This window comes from Carassius auratus, chromosome 40, assembly GCF_003368295.1.
Source record: "Carassius auratus strain Wakin chromosome 40, ASM336829v1, whole genome shotgun sequence".
Lineage (NCBI taxonomy): Eukaryota > Metazoa > Chordata > Actinopteri > Cypriniformes > Cyprinidae > Carassius > Carassius auratus.
Window position 1 is genome coordinate 14155144 of NC_039282.1, and position 22015 is coordinate 14177158.

At 36.3% G+C, this 22015-nt stretch overlaps 1 protein-coding gene across 1 annotated transcript in view; it reads right to left on the reverse strand.

Annotated features, from left to right (window-relative positions):
- LOC113058655 (neurobeachin-like) overlaps positions 1-22015 on the reverse strand; it is a 220543-nt gene that overhangs the window by 76138 nt on the left and 122390 nt on the right. The window contains exons 37-38 of the mRNA XM_026226760.1: positions 11537-11661; positions 2237-2383 (exon numbers count right to left, since the gene is read on the reverse strand). Of these exons, the coding sequence (XP_026082545.1) occupies positions 2237-2383; positions 11537-11661 (272 nt within the window). The remainder of the gene's footprint in view (positions 1-2236; positions 2384-11536; positions 11662-22015) is intronic.

Genomic DNA, 22015 nt, shown 5'->3' on the forward strand with positions numbered 1-22015 from the left:
CCAGTAAAATATGGATGGAAGAAAAAGAACAGCAGTCTGCATTCCTGCACTCTGAATTGGCTTTCATTGGTGAGAACATATTAAAGGTAATTGAGGCAACCCTGATTTAGATCTGATGAATGAATTCATGAGTCCAAAACACTGAAAGAAGAAAAAAACACCTAGATTGGCATACAGATCTGCTTATAAATTGTGAATGAGTTTGAACAGTTTGTATGGAGCTTTAATAACATGATAAGGTATGCATATAGGACTGAGCATTACATAACACTTCAGATAGCAAAGAAAATATAAAGATTAATTATGGCATTGGATATTCTACAGATGCATTTATCTCTCACCACTCATTTTTAACCTTCAGTGACTAATGAAGGTCTGCAGAGCGAGTGGGGCATTGATTATTCAGGCTATTATTAATAACATGTCATCTACACATTCACTATACATAAATCACATATAACATCTTCCAGCGTAGAGCTGATAAAAAATAGAAGTCATTCTGATATTAGAGTTGCTGGGAATAATGGAAATTTAAGTGATTTTTAGAAAATTATTCCTCAAACTAAAATAAATAAAACAAAATAAAATAATCATTAGACAATTTTAGTTACAAAGGAAAAATCCTGGATTAAAAATGAATTATCCTCCAAATATATTAAACATGAGGTTAGTTTCGACAACTCAATATTAGCAGTAGTAATTTGGAAAGGTATGAAACTTTAAACAATTAAATCATCTATATTGATCTTGATTGCATCCTGGGCCGGGTTTCCCGATAACGATGTATCTTAGCTCTTAAGAGCGTTTTCTACGTGCAAACTTACGAACGCTCGCAGCAATTCCACGAGCGTTTCCCAAAAATGCACTTAACATGAACGCGCGAGAACGCGCTCTACGTGCTACTTAGGAGTCGCTGTCCATTCGCGAAGTGCTAAAATGTAACCTTATATGGAATCGTATTCTGAACGTTTAACCTAATAATTGTCATCTGTTTTGGATTACCAATCAATACAATCAAGTCTATATAAAGCACCTACATACAGGCGGAGACACTGACAAAATGGCTGAGAAAAAAAAAAAAAAAAAAAAAAAGATACCTTTCAAAAGGATGAAATTAATGTCCTCTTAGAGGAGATAGAGAAAAACAAAGATGTGTTTTTTTTTCATCTTGTTTTCCCCTTTTTTATTTATTTCATTTATAAATTCATGTAAACAATAAACGAGTACAATAAAGTGTACAATAAAGTACAATCAAAATATTATTATATTACTGGCGTTGCAGTGTGTTAAATCTAGATAAAAGTGTAATCTGCCGGTTGTCCTGCAGGTGTCCTCATAAATCTGTCTTCTTACAATGCACTTGGGGATGTACGATTACTCCAGAGCACTCGTAGATCTACGAAGATTTTCAAGTGCTACTTAAGCTACGATGCTTTTGGGAAACAGACCGTAATATTAAGATCAATCGTACGATCGTTTTTACGATCAACTTAGGCTTACGATGCTTTTGGGAAACGCAGCCCTGATTGTTGTTCAGAATCAATTCTTTAATAATGATATTTAATTAATTTGATTTAATGTAATATTTGTGGTTCTTGAAGTGTTAATCTGTCTTTAAATAGCCAAACTTGCCTCTGCAAATAAAAATCCGGGGACAGAAATTTGCTGTGAGAAAAAATAGAAGAGAAAGACCTATTTAAAATATTGTTTTACTATAGACTTAAAAAATAAATAAATACACATTCAGCAAAAAAAGAAAAAAAAAAGTAACACTGTCCAGATCAATGGTTAACCCTATACACACTTCCAGAAAAACGTAAACATAGTCCAAACGCAAAGCAGCCACACTAACTACACTGGTCTGCCTCTAGATCGAAAGGTAAGATATATTTATCTATCTGTTCTATGTCAAATTCTGTCGTTCTGACAAAATGCCATGCTTAAGCTATGTCTAAATAAATAAATGCTACCCAGTGTGGAATTATGCAGACATTTCAGATTAAGTGCTTTTGGCAGGATTTTGCTGTTCAGGCAAACCTACAGGTATGGTTGAATACAACTTTATCATTTCAATAATATAACAAATTATGTCTAAAAATGATTTATCCAAACTCATGTGGCACATAGAACCTTTAAACCTGAGGACTGAAGGAACGTCATGGAGCTGATGCATGCTGAACGGAGAACCGTCTCTTCCATACAGATTGCACTGTTTATTGTGTATAGGTTGACTCACCTGCCAAGTTGTCCACCTCTTTCTCCTGCAGTAGACTGACAGCGTCATCGTCCCCCTCGAGCATCAGCTCTGTCTCAGGATTCTGGCTGACCAAAGCCTGGCCACGGAAGGCCTTCCTCCCTCTCAGGGCCTCGTCTTCCTGAGGGCCTGCAGGGAGACAAGGATGTTGAAAACAGACAAAGTGTGTACTTCAGTTTTCGAACTGTGTCAAAGCTCTTGTTGTTCCTCCAACCCCCCCCCCCCCCCTCCTCCCCAACAAAAAATAAATAAAATTATAATAATTATAAAATTAAATAAAACTCTATATTCATATAATGCATTTTTTGTCTAGTTCCTGTTATCATTGAGAAAACCTAGTTCTAAGAGTTGAGATTATTTTAGGATGATCAGTGAATTAGGTGTACCAAACAATCACTAAGCAAAGAAGAATTAAATATCTAATATCACACTAGGGATGTGCGATGTTGACAAAAAATGATATCTCTATATTTTCTGGGATTTTATTGATAAAGATCGATAATCAGACGATATTTTGCAGAAGTGTGTTGCGCTGCAGGACTGCCATGGACAGCTGATTCTGTGTGGTGGTCAGTTCACAGCAATGACATAAATTAATATTTACCAAGTTTAAAATGCTTTTTACCCTTTATGGGCATTTTTACATTTGTAAAGTCTTTTTTTTCTCAATAAAGTCATCAGTAAAGTCAATTACAATAAGTAATTTGGGGCTGTTACCAACAAATAAAATCATTATCAACAAAATTCTTGCAATGCAGAGGAAACACAGAAGCTGCATCTGAAGTGTCATTTAGATGAATTTACAAACTGTTTAATGCAAGGCATGAATGCTTTAACCTGCAGTTAAAAATGCATAAATAAAGTTTTGATATTTTAATCTTAAAACGTTGAATACTTATATTTAAAACTATAAAATATATATATATAAAGCTACTTTAAAATGTGAAATTCAAGTCACTGTTAATAAGTTAGTTATTGCGATTTATCTGCATCATTTATATGATTGATTCATTCAGGATTTTTTTCAGAAGCACAAAACAGTGCTGTGGCTTTGATTGGAAGCATTTTTGTTGGCGAAATAGGCAATATGGGGTCTAAAACGTAAGCCTCCTAATATTAACTTCTTGTACGTTGATCTGTTGTATAAAATCGATATTTTATAATGATTTTTGAAAAAAAAAATTACTGTTGGTGTAATATTGATAAAGTATATGAAATGATGAAAATATATACATTTTCTGCCCCCATATCTTGAAGTTTGGGAGCATTCTAAATGAATGCATTTTATTATACTGAATCACGCAGTATTCAGTATTTAGCCCATAACCCCCCCACCCCCACTCAGTTTGAACACTGGTGTACTCAAGCAAATTTGAGAATTGCATGGCATAAAAAGTACATTAAAACACCTATACAAATACATACATTAAAGATTATACTGTGTGTGTATACTGTGTGTGTGTGTGTATATATATATATATATATATATATATATATATATATATATATATATATATATATATATATATATATATATACTGTATACAGATAAATATTGTGGTTGCCAAGCAATATAGGAACTTATTTTATTTCAAAAACCCATTAAAAAAACTATAACGATAAAGATAACTATAAAAATATACCTACAATTGCACCTACAACCACACAATAACATTCTGTTTATTATACGCATGTGCTGCAGTTTTGCTGTCTGCCGCTTTTAATGTGTGCACTCTTTAATGTAGGATGAATTCTGATTGGCTGATGTTTTATTCATTCATCAGCTGGAAAAAAAAAATTCTGAAAGGGATTCCAATTATATTGTTTCTCTGTGCCGTTAAAGTTACAGTTGTGGTCTGGAATCTGATATTAATTTAAATTTAAACAGATTTTTAGAACTATTTGAGAACTTTATCATTATTATTACAGTTAACATCCTTTGTGTCAGTGGTCACCAAACTTGGTACTGGAAGGCCGGTATCCTGCAGAGTTTAGCTCCAACTGGCCTCAACACACCTGCCTGGAAGTTTAGTAAGACCTTTATCGGCTGGATCAGGTGTGTTTGATTAGGGTTGGAGCAAAACTCTGCAGGACACTGGCCCTCCAGGACTGAGTTTGGAGACCTCAGTTTTGAGTAAAAAGGCATTAGCATCTTTTTTTCTGGAATGTATTGCTATATGAACAAACTCAGTCTGGCGTGAATATCAGCAATGATGTCAAATTGTGTAACACTTTTTATGTCAATATCCTGACTGGAACCACAGGAAAACTATAATGCTTTAAGACTCTATAATTCTCCCTTAAATTAACTCATGATGAAGCATATGTAGACCCGTCTACATTTCCAAGTTCATTAGGCATAATGAAATCTACTCTTTAAATATGAACAAAAACAAGATTTAACCCAGCAGCACAATTAAGCGACTGCAGATACCACCAAAGCCCATCAAACAGTCTTATCAGAGGCAAAAAGAAAAATTATGCAAAAAAAAAAGTGTGTAGCCACTTTTGTATTGAAAAGAAAAATATTAATTCTGCAGCTTTAATTACTAAAGAAAAGAGAAAAATGGCAGTAAGGCCTGACACACGTCACTTGATTCATTTTGTGTAAGGTCAGATTTGCCTGAGACACCAGAACAGAGAAATTCTGTGGGGAAAAAAGCAAATAAGAAACACTTATCAGAAATAGAAAGTGTCTGACACTCTTTCAACGTTTCTTTTCAGTGCAGTGTTTAAAATGTTCCCTACACTCCCTTGGGGTTCATGTACCTTGTCTCAGAGCGGTCACGTTCGAATGCTGTCAACACCACTACACAGATGAAGAAGGAAAAAGAGAAGGAGAGAGAGGGGAAAAAAATAAATAAAATAACACAGCGGGCTTCCTGCTCTGTCTCATATCTCAGGAGCTTTCATCAGAGCCAAGGAAGAAGTGGGACCGCTTTTTGGAAAAGGGAGCGTGTAACATTTAGAGGCACAGAGCCAGCGAGCGGTCATGGATCAAAGCAGATGGAGGGAAACTTAAGACTGTAATTCTGTAAACCGTCATTACGCCTGCATTAAAGCAGGGAGAGCTGATGGAGCTGAGCTCCAGTCTTGACTGGCAAGTTAAAGCTTAGGACCTCAGTGCAATGCAGACAAAATAAACCAGGCGGATTTTGACAAGAAAATGATCCTGAGAAAATGGAGAAAGTTTGAGAGGGGAAAAGTAAAAACAAAAAACAAACAAACAAACAAATATTTAGCTTTAGAATGTTTTACACAAGAAGCCACAAGAAGGAAATCAAAATGAATAAATATAAATTCCCACTTAGACCTGTTCACTGCAAATCTTCATTTGTTGTATTTGTTGCTAAATTGTAGATGTAGTCCCTAGTAACAGCTACAAACATCATTGACACTCATATGTCATTCCATGTTCACAATGAGTCAATTTTATATCACAAAGAATGAATACTCCAAATGGAAAAGGGGTTGAATATTAACTAAACAACTGGATAATGCATTGTATCAAAGATTAACATTAATCAACGTGCGCTCATTACTATACCATTATGGTCATCTATTCGTGCCAATAGCACAACCACCAGGCTATTTGTGTTCACAATTAATTGTCATATATGCAAAACATAGATCAAAACGTAATTTTTCAATGATGTCCACATATATGGTCACAAAATAAACATTTTCTGAAAATGTACTCACCTTCAGGCCATTCAGGATTTGGATGAGTTTGTTTCTTCATTAGAACAAATTTGGAGAAATGTAGCATTGCGTCACTTTCTCACTAATGGATCCTCTGCAGTAAATGGGTGCCGTCAGAATGAAAGTCCAAACAGCCGATAAAAATATCACAGACTATTAAATAACATCTTACATTCATAGTCATTCCAATGTTGTCCTTTCACATCAAAATCCACCAGCACATTTGTTTACAACCGTTTCAGTCTGTTTTTGCTTGTAAACAGTGCTTGGTCTGTGCATCCTTCTCTCCTGATTCAGATGAGATTACTTTTTTTTTTTTTTTTTTTGGCAAAAGCAGTATTATGGATAGAGGACTCGTATTTTAGTTGGAAAAAAATTATGTGAATATATTAAAATAAATCTCTTAATTCTGGATTTATTTAAAACAAAAATGCAGCTTTTCCCTCCAAACAGTTTTAATTGATATACTAGAGTCATGTTGTGGATTATTGCAATGTTTTTATTAGCTGTTTGAGCTCTCATTCTGTGTCAATTTTTTTTTTTTAATGAATATAGAATTCTTCTGCGTCATCTTTTTTCCTACCCAACACACGGTAATGGATTCTGGCATCATCTTCTGTGCAAAAAAAATAACAAAATAAAAATACATGCAGTGCTGCCACTTAAAGTTAAGTTAGGAACATGGCTATAATTATGTTCCTACCTTTTGGAACATGCTTCACATTGGGAGTGCTATGTATCTTGCCTACAAAAGCTTACTAGGTTCTGGAACACAGTGATGCATGATCCTATTTTGAGAAATGACAACGGTACAGAAGCTTCCTGTTTTTTGTCTTAAATGGCAAGCCTTTGATAGAAAGCCTACATGGCCACATATATAAGATATCTAGTAACATAGACGATCATTTGTCAGTCTTAGGAATGAGGCTTGATGGGAACTCGAGATCACTACATTCAGACCTCCCCAGGGACTCGAAAGGACCCCTCACTTGTATTGTCAACCACCTCGTTTATCGGCACCCCCGAAGCTCGCTCACTGGACTCCTGTGAGCCAGCACGGTCAATAGTGAGGCTATTCAAGCCCAGCATAGCTTACCCGCTCTGCCATCAGAGGGTTTATGTTACCCAGGGCACAAATTTGGCATGAAGCAGCAGGGTTGAGAAAGACCAGGTGATGGCTGGTATGCCAGTCGTGGTGGTTTGCTAAAAGCTTGGATCTGATCCATACAGCTGGGGGACGGGGGACCTGTCATTGACTGACTGACATATGTATAGAATAACAAACAAATCAAAATGTAGCTGTAGCTCTAAACTTATATCCAATGGCTAGCACAATATGATGGAAACCAAATATTTAAAGTGGGCTCAAAATAGCACCTTCAGCGGTGCAAAACTGTTACATGATAAATGCAAGGAGAGCTGAGTAGCTTGGGATTTTGAAGGCTTTGAAAAATGAAAGAAAAAAAAAAGATTCTAGTTTGCAACTCAATTATGTCACTCCATCACTATGAGACTTCTTCAACACACAGGTCTCTTTACATGGCCTTTTTCTTTCAAAAGTCACATCAAACGTAAAAAAAATAAATATTTTTGGCATTTATTGTGGCAAAGGAAATTTTACAGTTTGTGAAAGCAGCTCCCAAGGTGGAAATATTTAAGTTCTCGGTAGTTTTACTGTTCAAGTTTTTCAGATGAACTAAAAGGCTTCAAATAGGCCTTCATTTGGTTGGTTATTGTTGCTCAGAGTCCATGTCTTATTTATGGTTTTAGCTCTAGAGTATTTGCCTTGCACTCTTATTGCCCCACTTGAGTAATGCATACTTGTAGCCTTGAAAGAACAACAACATATAAAGAATGACATTATATTCCATAAAGCAGTAATTCCATCTGATGTATCTTACCATTCTGGAATTGACAGATGAGATGCCTTTTGTAAAAATACACAGTGTACTAAGACGGAAAAAGAGATTGTGTGACGTGTAGACGTATGCCTCTGCAGTTGACTGATCTATATTAACTCAAACAAAATGTTGCACATGTGCCATAAGTGCATTCGCACACAAACAAAGTGGCAAAGCGGGCTTGCTGTGCTCGTCGATCAAATGCCAGGAATTCTGCAGTCAGCTCTGGAAAAAGAAACCCAAGTTCATAAAGTGAAACTGGAGACCCATGCAACGTTTTTGTTATGGTTTTACTCATTTGAGAAGCATTTGGTATCACACATACAGAACCAATATGGCTGATTACAAGGCCCACCTGGAATCTATATGCACAGAATTTCGCAGACAGCTCCAGAGATTTAGAATTAGAATGCCTGTGTGTTCAAATATTTGGGCGAATTTGACTGGTCTTTCACATGCAAATGAATCAGAAGTGGTATAATGTTAATTATAACACAAAATAATTTTGATCCGTCCCCTTGTTTTCTTAAAAATAATCAGGGTACCAGCAGAGATTTAAGACATTTTGCCACCTTACATTTGAATTTCTTAAGCAAACAGTCAGCATACTTTTGTCGATTTACTTCTATAACATTTTTATTGAAAGATCACACGTCTCTTATGTTCGCCCTTCTTCTCACTCTCTTTCACTCTTTCTCTTATTACAAGCTATAAAGATCTGTGTCCAGAGAGGGTCATTGGGTCAGGGCAGAGCTGCTCACCTGAAAATGAGACTGCAAGGACACCCGGAGGCAGAACAGACTGTTAAAGAGCAGGATCAATATTAACCTGACTTCCATTTCATGCTTGCCCAATTCCAATCAGCTAACATTATACTCGGCCACTCGTGAATAAGGGGGAAGGTACAGTATCAATAGCACGCTCACTATTTTGTCCGCATGGCCAATAGACTAAACTGAGCTATTTTAAAGCAAAGTTTCCCACAGACACATGCAAAGGTGTCTGGGAGTGAGGCACAGAGCAGGATGGTTTAAGCTTTGTGGTCCCATTACCTGTTCCTCTATTTTCAAGATATATGAAATAAAAGTAAACAATAAAAATATAAGAATAAAATATAAAAAAGATGTATATTGTAGAATTAAATATAGAACGCAAAATAATGTACATGAAAGTAAACTGTAGACTTAAATATTAAGATATACAGGGATGTACAATGTGCATATGTGCATTTTACTGTAGTCTTAAATCTTAAGATACACAGGAATGTACAAGAAGCAAATGTGCAAACAGGGTGACACTGTCAGTGTGTCTATGTGAGGTAGTGAATGATGAATATCTTACTGAAAAAAGGGAACATTAAGTGGAGGCATGAGGATGTTAAGAGGCTGGTTTTGAGTTTAGGAGCCTGATGGGCTGGGGGAAGAAACTCCTCCTGAGTCTCTCGGTTTTTGCCATCAGGCTACGGTAGCGCTTACCAGATGGCAGCAAAGTGAAAAGATGGTTACTGGGGTGGGTGAAGTCTTTGATGATTTTAGCAGCTCTACTTATCTACTTCTCTACTTGAATCTTGAATCTTGATATAGTCAGCCGTTTGTGGTCCCATTACCTGTTCCTCTATTTTTAGTGATTGCAGATCATATTACAGCCACAGAAAATACATTAAATTACCATGAATCAAATATAATGGTGTTGTTTCTAGAGTAGTTACAACATTTTTCGTTACAACACATATATCATGTCCACCCATGTCATTTTGCAAAAAAAAAAAATAAAAAAGATATGTGAAATATTGCTAAAGTGCTGCATATGTTCTAATGCAGACAAGCTCTATGAAAATATGTCAATGTTAATAAAAACAAGCCCCATATGCAGTGACTGCTGTCAACTGCCAGTGTTCTGACATCTGAGAGCAGGCATTTTTCAATCTCTTTGGTTTCTGGCAAAAATAATGGAAACTTATATGCACCCTTAACAGTTAATTCATTCAAATCACCTACGTTAACTCAACTTACCTCGGCCGCCAGTCACAAAAGCAGCTGAAAACCTCTACTACTGCCAGCTCAGCAGAGCACACAGCTACTGACTTTTACAGCTTCTGAAAAGTATGATTGATATATCCTATGCAATGTACAGTGTTACATATAGTTTTCATTATAGTGAATAAATAAGAGTGCTTTTAAATACAATGAACTAAATGAATAACATCAAATAAAAAAGAACATTATTATATTTATTTTGAAATCATTTATTTATTTTTTTATATTTTATTTTTAGTAAAAATATAAACTTCATAATTTCTTTCACCTGTTTCGTTTATTTTTTATGTTTTTATTTAAGTCCATTGCATTTATAAGCTAATATTTAGCTCAAAAGCTTAGCACTGTTCTGCTGGTTAAGGAAATAGTCCCTCCGTTTCTATAAAACCGATATAGAGAAGTTGTTCTGTGCTCTCACTCTCTCTCAGGCTCTCTCTATGGCATTGTGGGGGTAACATCTGACTACAGGCGATCCCTTTCACATGACAATCTTATGCATTATTCCACTCATTAAGGACTGGTAGAAGCCTGGGGACCTCAACAAGTTCTCAATCACAGCGGCCCCAGACACTAGACTGCGGGTCCACAGAGACGCACTGACAACTTACCAAGGACAGGCAGAAAAAGAAGCCGGGGCAGAGGAATACTGCAGTGGTGTGGGCTTCTGAAGAAATGCAGGAGATATACTGGGTAATACGTTTGAAAAGACAGTGTGGATTTGATATGGTGGCGAAATGAATTAGTGGGGGGAAAAAGTCTGTTGTGACATGAGCAAGGGCCACCAGCAGGTCAAGGAACAGCTGGCATGTGTATGTACGAGTGTGCATGTGTGTGTTCTGGCTCTGACACACAGACCATCTGACACGGCCTCAAAACAGTTGAGCACAAAAGGCCAGACATGTAGATAGACACAATATTAAAGCATCACAAGTCAAAGAACACTCTTTAAAACGACATATGCATTCCAAAATGTATTTCATTACACTAAAAGTGCAATGATCCCAGTATCATCCCAGGTGGCCGTTAGCAGCATTCTATCAAAACATGCTGTCAAATAACACTCTCATATGACTCTACGTATGAGCTAATATCAAAGGTTCAATTGTGGATTTGCCCATGTTCGGTTAATGAACTCCCCCTTGTATCTTCAGCTTGATTCCTGGAGGAGAAGCGCTCGCAGTGGTTAATAGTATTGAACCGTTTCTCTTTAAAGACTCTGTTGTGAGACACAGAGCCAAATCGTCAGCCATGGGGTGGGCAACGCTGCAGGATCAAATGGGTCAATGAGGAAAAATGTTTGAGTGTAAAAGGCAGAAACAGTATAAAAAAAAAAAAAACCTGCGCAATTTTCCTCTCAACAATGTGTGCTATTAGAGAATAAAAACCTACCATAAAGCCCTCTTGCCATGTTCAATTAACAAGTCTCATAAATATAAAACCTATAAAGCTGACAACTAACTCTTTCTCAGCTCCGAGAATATTAGTTGCGTCCAAGAGTTGATTGGAGGCTTTCTAATTCACATATGTGAATCCGATTTGGTGAACAATGATGTCATTGTATGAAATGAACGCAATTTGGGAAAATGAGCTAGACTGACAGAGTCCAGCAGCATTTTTGATTGGCTGTTGGCAGAATTACTGACCGTATTCCTCCAGCGATTTGCACGTGATGTCCAAGTGGGTGGAACCAAAAGGGTTTCGGATGAATCTCCGCCTCCTCCGGAGGTCATCCTCCCAGAAATCCAGACGCCAGAAGTCATGCAGCTGACTGGAAAAAGGGAAAAGACAGGAACTCCTGTTAGGAATCAGAAAAAAAAAAAAGTTGGAAAGCTAAAATGAAAAAAAATTAAGCACAGAGTATAATACAGCTTATTGCAGGGCACATCATACTTTGGCACATTTTTATATTATTACACATTTCGCAAAAAATACAACAAGGTTATAAGAATTCATAAAAAGGTAAACTTATGAGATACTAAGTTCCTACATGAAAAGGGGAAATTAGGAAATAATTAAATAGTGTAATTATTAAATGATACAAAAACGAGAAAGATGCAAAGATATTATAGTATATTATAAGACAAAATGTCGATAACAGTCCTAATTATGAAATAAAATTCATTACCTAATAAAAATCTGACTTTGTCATTATTATTACTCGCACAGTTGTCTTTGTCACAATTTCAATTTTTGTCAAAATTAAGACTTAGTGTTTCATAATACTTTTTATCTTATAATCATGACTTCTTATAATAACATAATTAGGGTTTAGCAAAGCATAATTTGTTTTTCCTTTGTATGGGAGAAATGTGCTTTCACAGACACACACAAAGAAAGCATTACATTTATTTAGCAGCGTAATACTCTACATACAATGCTATGGAGAATTGCAGTTTGGAGGGTACCCAAACCAAAGGTTACACATGACTGGGAAAACCAAATGATGTCTGGTCAAATATAGCTAATTCATGAAGTTCATTAACACTCCAGAAACCCAGATATGCGTTTGCACGAGAACCCCTCGGGATTCAAGACCCATTAACAAACACTTTATCAAATTACAAGTATCAATGGTGCAGCTTGCCTCCTTTTACTGTGTTTTTTAACAAGTCTTGTAAATCAGAGGTAGGACCCTCTATGCAGACGAAGAGGGGTTTTAATGATGCTGGGGTCTCACCGTAGCCACACCCCAGGCCAATAAAACAGGGCCCCCCTCCCTCTGCATATGTGCAGCTGTGATTAAAATAACGTGCTGAAATATTCATTGAAATGATTCCCAGGGCCCTGGAGCAAGCTGCAGAAAATTGCGTTTTTATCCATTATTAATAACAGCGAATTAAAGGCCATATAAAAGGAAAAAATGAGAGGCTGAGAAAAAAGGGGAGCAAGGGGAATGAGAGGGAAATGGCTACAGCATGTGGTAACCATCTTTGTAAATGATTATTCCAACATTAGCAGGGACCTGGGCTAATTTTATTGCTTGCAGCTAATGCAAACCATTAAGGGCAGGGACCAGCGTCAGGTTACTAAGTGCAGCTCGTTTCAAGCACGCTCGAGCTGGAGATGTTTCAAAGGCATCAAAACGGAATGAGAGAGAGAGGGAAAGGAAAATGCACAGAAAGGAAAAGCGTTCCAGCACCGAATGATACTGCAGCTAATTAACTCCAAAGAGGATTTAGAGAGTGATGATTGGTTTAATTGGGGGATAGATGACAGCATGGTATGGGACAATCAACAAATTCCACATGTGGTTTGTCTTCATTACCAGCTACTCATGGGGAAATACACCATTCACTTTGAGCCATATACTAATTTCCATCAAAAACTATGACATGAATCATTTGTCTAGGTTTCTATTTTACAAACAAAGGTTAAAGAACTATCTGTAGGAATATTGTATAAAAATTTACTGATTTGTGCAAAATTTGTAGGGGAAAAAGGACTAACTCAGCCAAATTGAGAAATTCTATCATATACTTGCTCTAGTTTTGTCCAAATATATACTGTATGCTTTTTTTTCCGTTATAACTAAACCATACCAGTTTGAAAATGTGTATTGAGTAGTATGTACATATAATGCCAATATAATGGAAGTAGCGATAGATATTTCCAATCTTGCCGTTTCATCAGATCAAATTCTGACATTTTGATTAAAAACTACAAGGTTAAAAAAATACAACAAAAATGAAGAGCACACATTTAAAATTTAGATTTAGAATTTCCATTTCATGGTGAATTTTATAGCAGAAATGGAGGGGATGATTAGTTTGATTAAATGTTAAAAATTGTTTGATTTTAAAATATGTATTTTTTAAAATGTTTGAAATGTTATAGTTGCTATAAATAGTCATTATGAAGATTCTTTAAAAAATAATTGAGTTAATAATAATTACACACACACACACACAGAGAAATAGAGAGACACAAAAGCTATGAAGAAGAAAAAAAAAATCTTTGTTTGCCCACTATTAATAGTATTTCACTCACTTGTATATAACAATAGAAGCCAACATTCTCACTTTAACACAAAGCAGAGCCATTCCATTAAAAAAAAATCCTCAGATCCTGCGGAGGTGTTTGCCCCAAGCTATGGATTGTATTGAATGGGCCTCTCTCCACTCTGCCATAATATTGAAGCAGTCTAAACAGATTAAAGTGTTACAGCAGGATCACATCACAAAAGCTGCTTCTTGTTGCGTGAATATTGTATCTACAAATGTCAAGAAATCAGGAGGCTCAAGGGACTTAGTCGAGCTCTGACAGCAACATGAGTGCTCACTCTCAGTTTAACATCAATCAAGAATGTGTGTGTGTGTGTGTGTGTGTGTGTAGGAAACAAAGCCTGTTTGCATACATGAGTGGCATGCCAAAAGTTCATCACTCGCCGGGGTATGGAAAGCAAAACGTTTTGTCGGGGGATTGTCTGTTGTCAGTCATACACCTCGAGAGCCAGACAAAGATGTCAAGAGGCGGAGAGGTCAAAGTCACCTAAATGACATTGTAAATGCAAGATTAGAGGGCGAAAAAATGTAAATCCCACCGAGGCAACCAGCCGATTACCATTTACGATTATAACATCCAAAGCTGAGTAGAGGACAGCCGCGGGAGAAATCCATGTGCCGAGTACACTTTGAAGATTTCCGAGTTTCCCCTCCCACAGCACACATGATTATTTGGATTTGGTTTGACAGTGGTATTTCGGCCGTGTACCGCAATTCGGATTTAAGCCCAAACATTTTTGTTTTCTTCTTAATAAAGGGATTAGACAAGCACATAGTATTACAATGACTGAAGGGTGCTTGATGACACCGTTTACATTTCTTCATCCACTTTTTCCCCTGAAGCATATGCTTTTACTTTGGTGGTGGTTTCCGCAGGATTGGATGAGGGTCCAGTGATACGTTAAACCCTGCGGTCAACATGTAGAGCTGGATTTAGTCAGTGCTAAAATTGCCATGATGTGAGTTTCCTCACCCAGGGTGGTCCAGCTCAAAAGAGAGGTCTTCTAGCCACATGGACATTTTGAACCTATACGGTACTCTTTTACAACTTATTTTAGTCTGTCACACCCCTGTACTGTGTGTTGTGTTATCTTTCCCCATGTGCATGTGCTCTGTCTCCCGTTTATTTGGTTCAGGTGTGTCTAGTTAATTATCTTCATTTGCCAGCCTACCTAAGTTGTGTTCAGTTCACTGTTTTCTGTCCGGTATTGTTTGCATTAGCATTGATAGTGTATTTGTGAATTATTTCAAAATTGACTCGCCTTCAAACCAACTCTTATGCATTTTTATCTACCCAACAATTGCTTAAAAGTCTCTTTTATGTTGTATTATCGCTTACAGAACGCCATTCAGCCAATTAAATTTGACCAGAACTAACTGTTAGAGCAATTTGCACATTTTGCAATGGTGCTGTTGTGCAGGAGTCTTTATTAGAAAATAAACGCAGTGTCTATTAGGCTACTTAATTGTGTTATATCTCAAAAAGGAATGGAAAATATTACTCTATTCTCGCTGGTCTTCACATTAAAGAGTGAATCCTGATAGCCGTTTCTTCTGAATGGTAATCAGTCACTGGAATTAGCTTCCGACACGCTCGACTTTCCCAATCGCACAGCTCATGATGACAGGCATAAAGGATGGTGGAGGGCCGGCCCTCCTCGAAAGCGGCTCAAATTTATTAGTCACATCGGCCATCAATCACCCAAATGGATTTCCAACTGCATTTTAAAAGCTAATTTCCCTGCACTGATAACCAAAACTATCAGGCAACCAGAGTGCCAGTCATTATTTACTACTGCTTTGGGTGTAATTTTTTTTTCTAAATGCATCACAAAAGACTGGTGTAAAAAACTGTGTATCCCTGTCTCTCTTCCACACAATAAAAAAACACCCTCAGAGAGTGAGAGAATAAGATTTAAGACCCTTGTGTCCATAAGGCATGTATTGTTTGTGAAAGGCCATAAAAAATGACAGCCATGATTCGGTCTAAAATGGCAAAATGGGAAAGGAGAACAATTTAATCTTAAAATATATATATATATATAGCTATGTTTTTGTTTGGAAAGCCTGGCTGCAGATATGATCTATTGGGCTTTTATACTGGTGTTGTGGGGATATATGGGATGCTGGTTCATGAGATGGATTATCCTGTTACCGTGCTGCTCTGCAGGGCTTGAGCGGTCAAACCAAGCAGACCTTCATTCTACATCTCCAAAGATTAATTTAAGTGGGAGGATTCAGTGGTGCAACTGTTCCATCTAGACACATCTTTGACCAGCTCTGAATCTCTTTGGTCTAATAGAGCCTGGGTCTTTTGAGCAGAGTCTTTGTGAATAAGGCCTTGTTCATACAGACAGCAAAACACCACATGAACTCCCAATCTTAATCCAAACCGCGTTTGAAGGAGGTTTGAAATCGGTTCAGAATTGTTTTTTTTGTTTTGTTTTTAGACAATGTGCATCAGTGTCTCTTTTCCCTCATGGTCACTGCTACATTCACTATGTAGTATATATTTCCATAGATATTTATCGTACAAGCATTTATGGATTCAGTACATTCATGATTGCATTTTCAAGTTTATAATAATAATATCAGAAAAACAGGGCTTTCAATCAATAAAAAAAAAAATTACAATTAATTGTAAGGAATTAAAATTGAATTGAAATATATTTATTATGGCACACAAAATACTGATAGGCATTAAAAAAGAGGATTATGTCCAATGACATATAAATAAAACAAAACAAATTTGACTTGTAAAGCCAATTACTGGCAAACCATTCAGATTTGGAAAAGAATACAGTCATGATCACGGTCAATGAGGCCGATGATGATTATCTAGAACTAACGTCAAAACAGATAGTCTCTTGTTGTGGCACATAAGAGAAAGGGAATGGTAGGGAAATTCAATAAGGCACCATTATGTTCTCATTAAATGCATCCATTGGGGACAGAAATGGAGCATAATTACTAAAATCGAGGTAATCAGTGACTGCTCTATTTTGGGGGTCGCCTGGCTTTCCTCTGTGCCACATTGGCTCTGTGATGTTATGGCTGCCATTGCCCATGTTCATGACGATAAACACACACTCAACACTTTCAATGAAGTTAAGACAACTCTCTACCCCCTATGCGTCTGTCTGTTTGAAACTGGGGGTATTAGCACTACTTAAAACGAATAAAACTTGATCTTTGGGTTTTGCCAGCGAAAATCCTAAGATAGAGATCATTTAATATGATTTTACAATCATACATTTAAGACGGTACTCCTCATTGGAATTGCATCTCAGATGTTGCAAGATAAACAGAATTCTGAGAAAAAGTCAGTTCCTGTAAACTCACGATTGCAATTTTATAACTTGCAATTCTGAGATTTTTTTTTTTAGATATAAGCTCGCAATAAAAAAATTTCAAAAAATCTGAATTTGGCATTTACCTTTTTATTTTTTTTATTCTGTGGCACAAACAAGCTCCCATAGAAACTTCATTAGGTACTGTAGATGAATCAACAAAAAAAAGCCCTTTGGCTTTAGACTGGCAAGGCCTGCACAGCAGGTCACTGCATTGGATGAAGACAGACGCGGCTGCCTGTGTGAGAGACAGAGTTCTAGTACAGGTCAGACATCCCTTCTCGCCTGTTTCAGCAAACCGTCCATCTCTCACCAAAGACGAAGCCAACCAAGTGAGAAAACTCTAGCAGTGGCGCTCTTTTCTGTTAAAATTGATGATCGTTCCAACAGCCCTCTCTTGCCAGAGATAATTAGCACAAACTCTGAGGTCAAGCATGCCCAAGGGGAAGTGACTTTGTGTAGGTCAAAAAACAATCGGAGGGGTTTGTGAGTGAAACAGTCATTGTGAAAGTTTCTAACTTGCAAATGGTGGTTCATTTTCCCAAATGTTTTGTAACAAAAGGAGCTTTGGTGGAAACTAGCATAGTAGACTTGTTTATTTCAAGACTGGACACAGTGTGAAACATGGCAATGGAAGGTCACTCAGGTAAGGGTGTGTTTGAGATTCGTTTCAACAGATCCTCCATCAGTCTTCAGATGTCAAAGATCATTTGAATCACATTCACTCTTCTCTCCTGCTTTCCCTAAGTAGCTTAAAGAAATAGGTTGACAAAAAATGAAAATCCAGTCATTATTTTCTCATTAGTACTCCTAGTGGAATACCAAAGATTTTTTGAAGATTTATAGGATTCAAATAACACTATTTTAATTTTTTTTTTATTATTTAATACATAATATAATATAATACAATATATAATATAATATAATATAACATATTGTTTTTACTGTATGTTATATTCATATTATTTGAACTAAATGCAATAATACTGTATACTTTTATGATTATTTTATGGTTCTTATGAGAGCCTGGCTGATGTGGTGACATGATGGTGAGTAAATAATGGCAGATTGTTCATTTTTAGCTCCATATTTCCTGTAATTCAATGCAATTCAGATGAAGATCCCAAATTTGGGGGGCCTAAAACCAATAAAGGCTGTATATATTTCCCTTCAATTGATGTTATTAGTATTGATAACCTTTCAATCACTCCCAGTGAGACTGCTTAACCAAGCCGTGTGTAACTGGAAGGCTCCATTCTATCACCAAGTTATTATCCAGCTTCGGACTCCTGCCATCCATCAAACAAGAGACCTTGCGCACCGTTATTCAAGGGAAATGGTGCCTCCCTCATTCTCCACCTTCCAACAAATCAATACATGCCATTACGCTCAGTCTTTTCTCCCTCCTTTCCGTCAACAGCAAAAAAAAAAAAAAAAAAAAAAAAAAAGTAATTATACAAGAGAAACCGTTGACAATCAATACCCAAGTCAGATTAAGTTAAGGTCTGATGTGGTCCAGGTGTGCTGGTCCTCGATCAGCTGTCAGCCATAGTGCTGACGTTGACAAAGGGCATGAACACAACAACGGGACGCCCTTCCACTGTGACCACTGACTTTACATTTTTGTTACAGACAGCCATTCTAGAGCAATTAGCGACTGTTCAGAGCTACATTTAACTCCAGGTAATGGACACTAGGAAGTAGTATTATTGGACACCAAGCATAGTCAGCTACGCGCCATTGCATGGCAAAAAATGCTGATTGAAAATCGGTGGGCATATTCTTTATTCAGTGTGACATGATGCTTGGGAAGTGTGTTTTGCAGAGCTAGCATTAGCATTTAAACAGACTATGGCCATGTTTTTAATAGCATACTATTCAAGTGCTCATACTATGTGAATGGCACGCCAAAAGTTAAGACGAATAATTAATAAATAAATAAATTAACAATTTTATAACTTGCTGACACTTACGTGATGTGACATAATGAATTAATGTCAGTACAATGTAGAATACAACAGTTTGAAATGTTTATTTTTGCATTATGTGCATTTTAAAAAGTGTGTAACTTCTGTGATATCAAAATAATTTTATATTTATTCATATAGTATAATTTTAAATATATATATATATATATATATATATATATATATATATATATATATATATATATATATGTGTGTGTTTAATTAAATAAATAATTGTTAATTTATTATGAACATGGTTATGGAGGATTGTGATCTTTAGAAATTATAATTATAAATATATATTTTTTAATTATTTGCATAGTTATTATGGATATGATTACGGAGGATTGTGAATGCCATATTAAAATAAACAAACAAACAAACAAACCTAATTGAAAAAAATTAGATATTAAATTATTAGATATTTAAATATTATAGCATATATTTTAATATTCTTCCTATTAATGAGAACAAATAATATAATTTATATTACACTGGAATGAACTTAAAAATAGGAGTACAGGGAGAAAAGATCAAAGATTTCTGATGTAGTTAATTGATTATGACTATAATCCGCTTTATTCAGAGAGCCGGATAACAGGCCAATGACATGCAAATAAATGGCTTCATGATTTTTCAATTTCATAGATTTCTTTTCCATCATTAATCCCAACGCTTCTCACTTTTGACAAGACTGAACTTTATAATTCACTGACGGAGGTCAGAGGTCAACAGAAGAGGGAAGGGAAAATAACTCCCACAGTGAAAAGCTTGAAGAAAAAAACCTGACATCCAATTTTCGACTTGATTTATCAGTGTAAAGCCAAAATTGATAGTGTGTCATTACTGGGCTCAGAGCTGTCTGGCAACGTCCTATCAAAGCCTTCTCTTTCTGATTTAGCAGCCCAGATCGATACAACCCTATACTGTTTCAATTTGAGAAGTATTGATTTTCTGATGCTGACTCAATACAGGGGACATTCATCATCAGGCAAGCATGAAGTATGATCGAACTGAAGATTCGTAGGCCGGATCTGCTTATTTGGCTTTTAGCTCAAGCAGCCATAGAGGAATTGCTATGCAGCGTTGCATCTTTCAGTGCGCCGTCCCTCACATACAGTATTATTTGATTTTACATAACAAAGAGCATTTATTTATTTATCTAATAATGTTCACAGCTGCTTTTCTGGTAGTGTTTATCAAAACATATAAACATCTGCAGTTGTGACACACACAAAAACAATTATGGTGAAAATCAAAGCATCATGGGAACGTTTGTGTTTTCTGAGGCCTAAACGTGAAAACAATTATATGGCGCACTTTTCATTTTTCATGTATCCCCATGTTGTAGCAGGTAAAGTAAAAGTAAAAGGAGAGTGAAAGGAGAAAACCAATCTGGGTGCGTTCATGCTCAAAGACACACACAAACAAACTAATACAAATACATTTTCAGGCGGACACGCTAACACACATATGCAAAGTACACACACACACACACACACTTCAGAACGCCGCAGGCTTTCTATTTTACAGAAGCCACATAAATGGGAAAGTTAATGTAGCATTGAATAAGACTAAGCTGCTCAGCTGTAACACCGCCTTGAGCTCATGAACATATTGCATCATTTTTCTTCTCCAGCAGGTTACCATTAAATTTGAATTTGTTGGAAGTTTTGTGGTACCATTTACAATGTGCCCCAGCTCAATAACCTTTTGTCTCAATGCAAATGTTATGCCTTCCAGGTGGTTTTCATAAATATTTGAATAAGTCTTAATAGTGGTAGAGACTTTCAGCCAAACCGCCGTATCAAGCTTTTTATTATTTGGTGTAGTTGGTGTTAGATGCTCTTTATTATTATGGTACAAAGGACCGTGATGTGATGAATTTAAGGCAGCATTTGAGAAACTGGATGCTGCAGTTACATAACATGTTTCAGACAGCGTCAGCCTTTGATGATAACCATCATTTCATGGAGAATTTATGAGCCATATTAATAAATACTAAATACATTTTTAATTAACTAAGTGTTAATACATGTAAATGACATGAAGATTATATTTATTATCTACAGCATAATGAAACAATACTTGAAAAATAAACTTTTTTAATGATCAAAATAACCAATAAATGATGATTAGCAAATATATTATTAAGAAAAAAAATATAATAATAATAATGAAAGGCTACAAAGCGAGCAAACCTTTGATGTTAGAACAAACTGCAGTGAGTTATGTCTTGTTTTATACTGTGAGCACATGGGAAATGCGTTTTTAACGCAGACTTACAAATAATGTAAGACTCTGCATCTGACATCATGTCGAAATCAAAACCATGGGATGTCTAAAATCTTTGGATATGTCTAAACTGATAGCAGAAGTACAATCAGTGAAAGCAGCTGAAATATTGTCTCTGTTTCCACTGAAACCGTTCTTGCTGATGTTTCTTATTGGAGCGTGTAAACATGATGCCATCATGTACTGTACATTCAACCATCTGCAGTGGATTTTTTGTCAAATTGAATAAGAAACCCACAGCCACTGTTTCTGCAAATCCAGCCAATTTGGAAGGCAAAGCAGCAATTGTGCTTAGAGTGTGTGTTTGTGTACAAATGTTCTGGCTGTTGGCCAATGGTGGAAAAGAGAATCTCAATTCAGTCATCATGTGTTCCATGAATGGAACTGAAGGTGCAAGCAAGTCCACAGCTATTTAGATTACGGACTTTCTACTAATATTAGTACAGCTATAATATTTTATATGCATTATAGTCTTATAGTCTTTAAATTTTAATGAATATTCTGTCAAT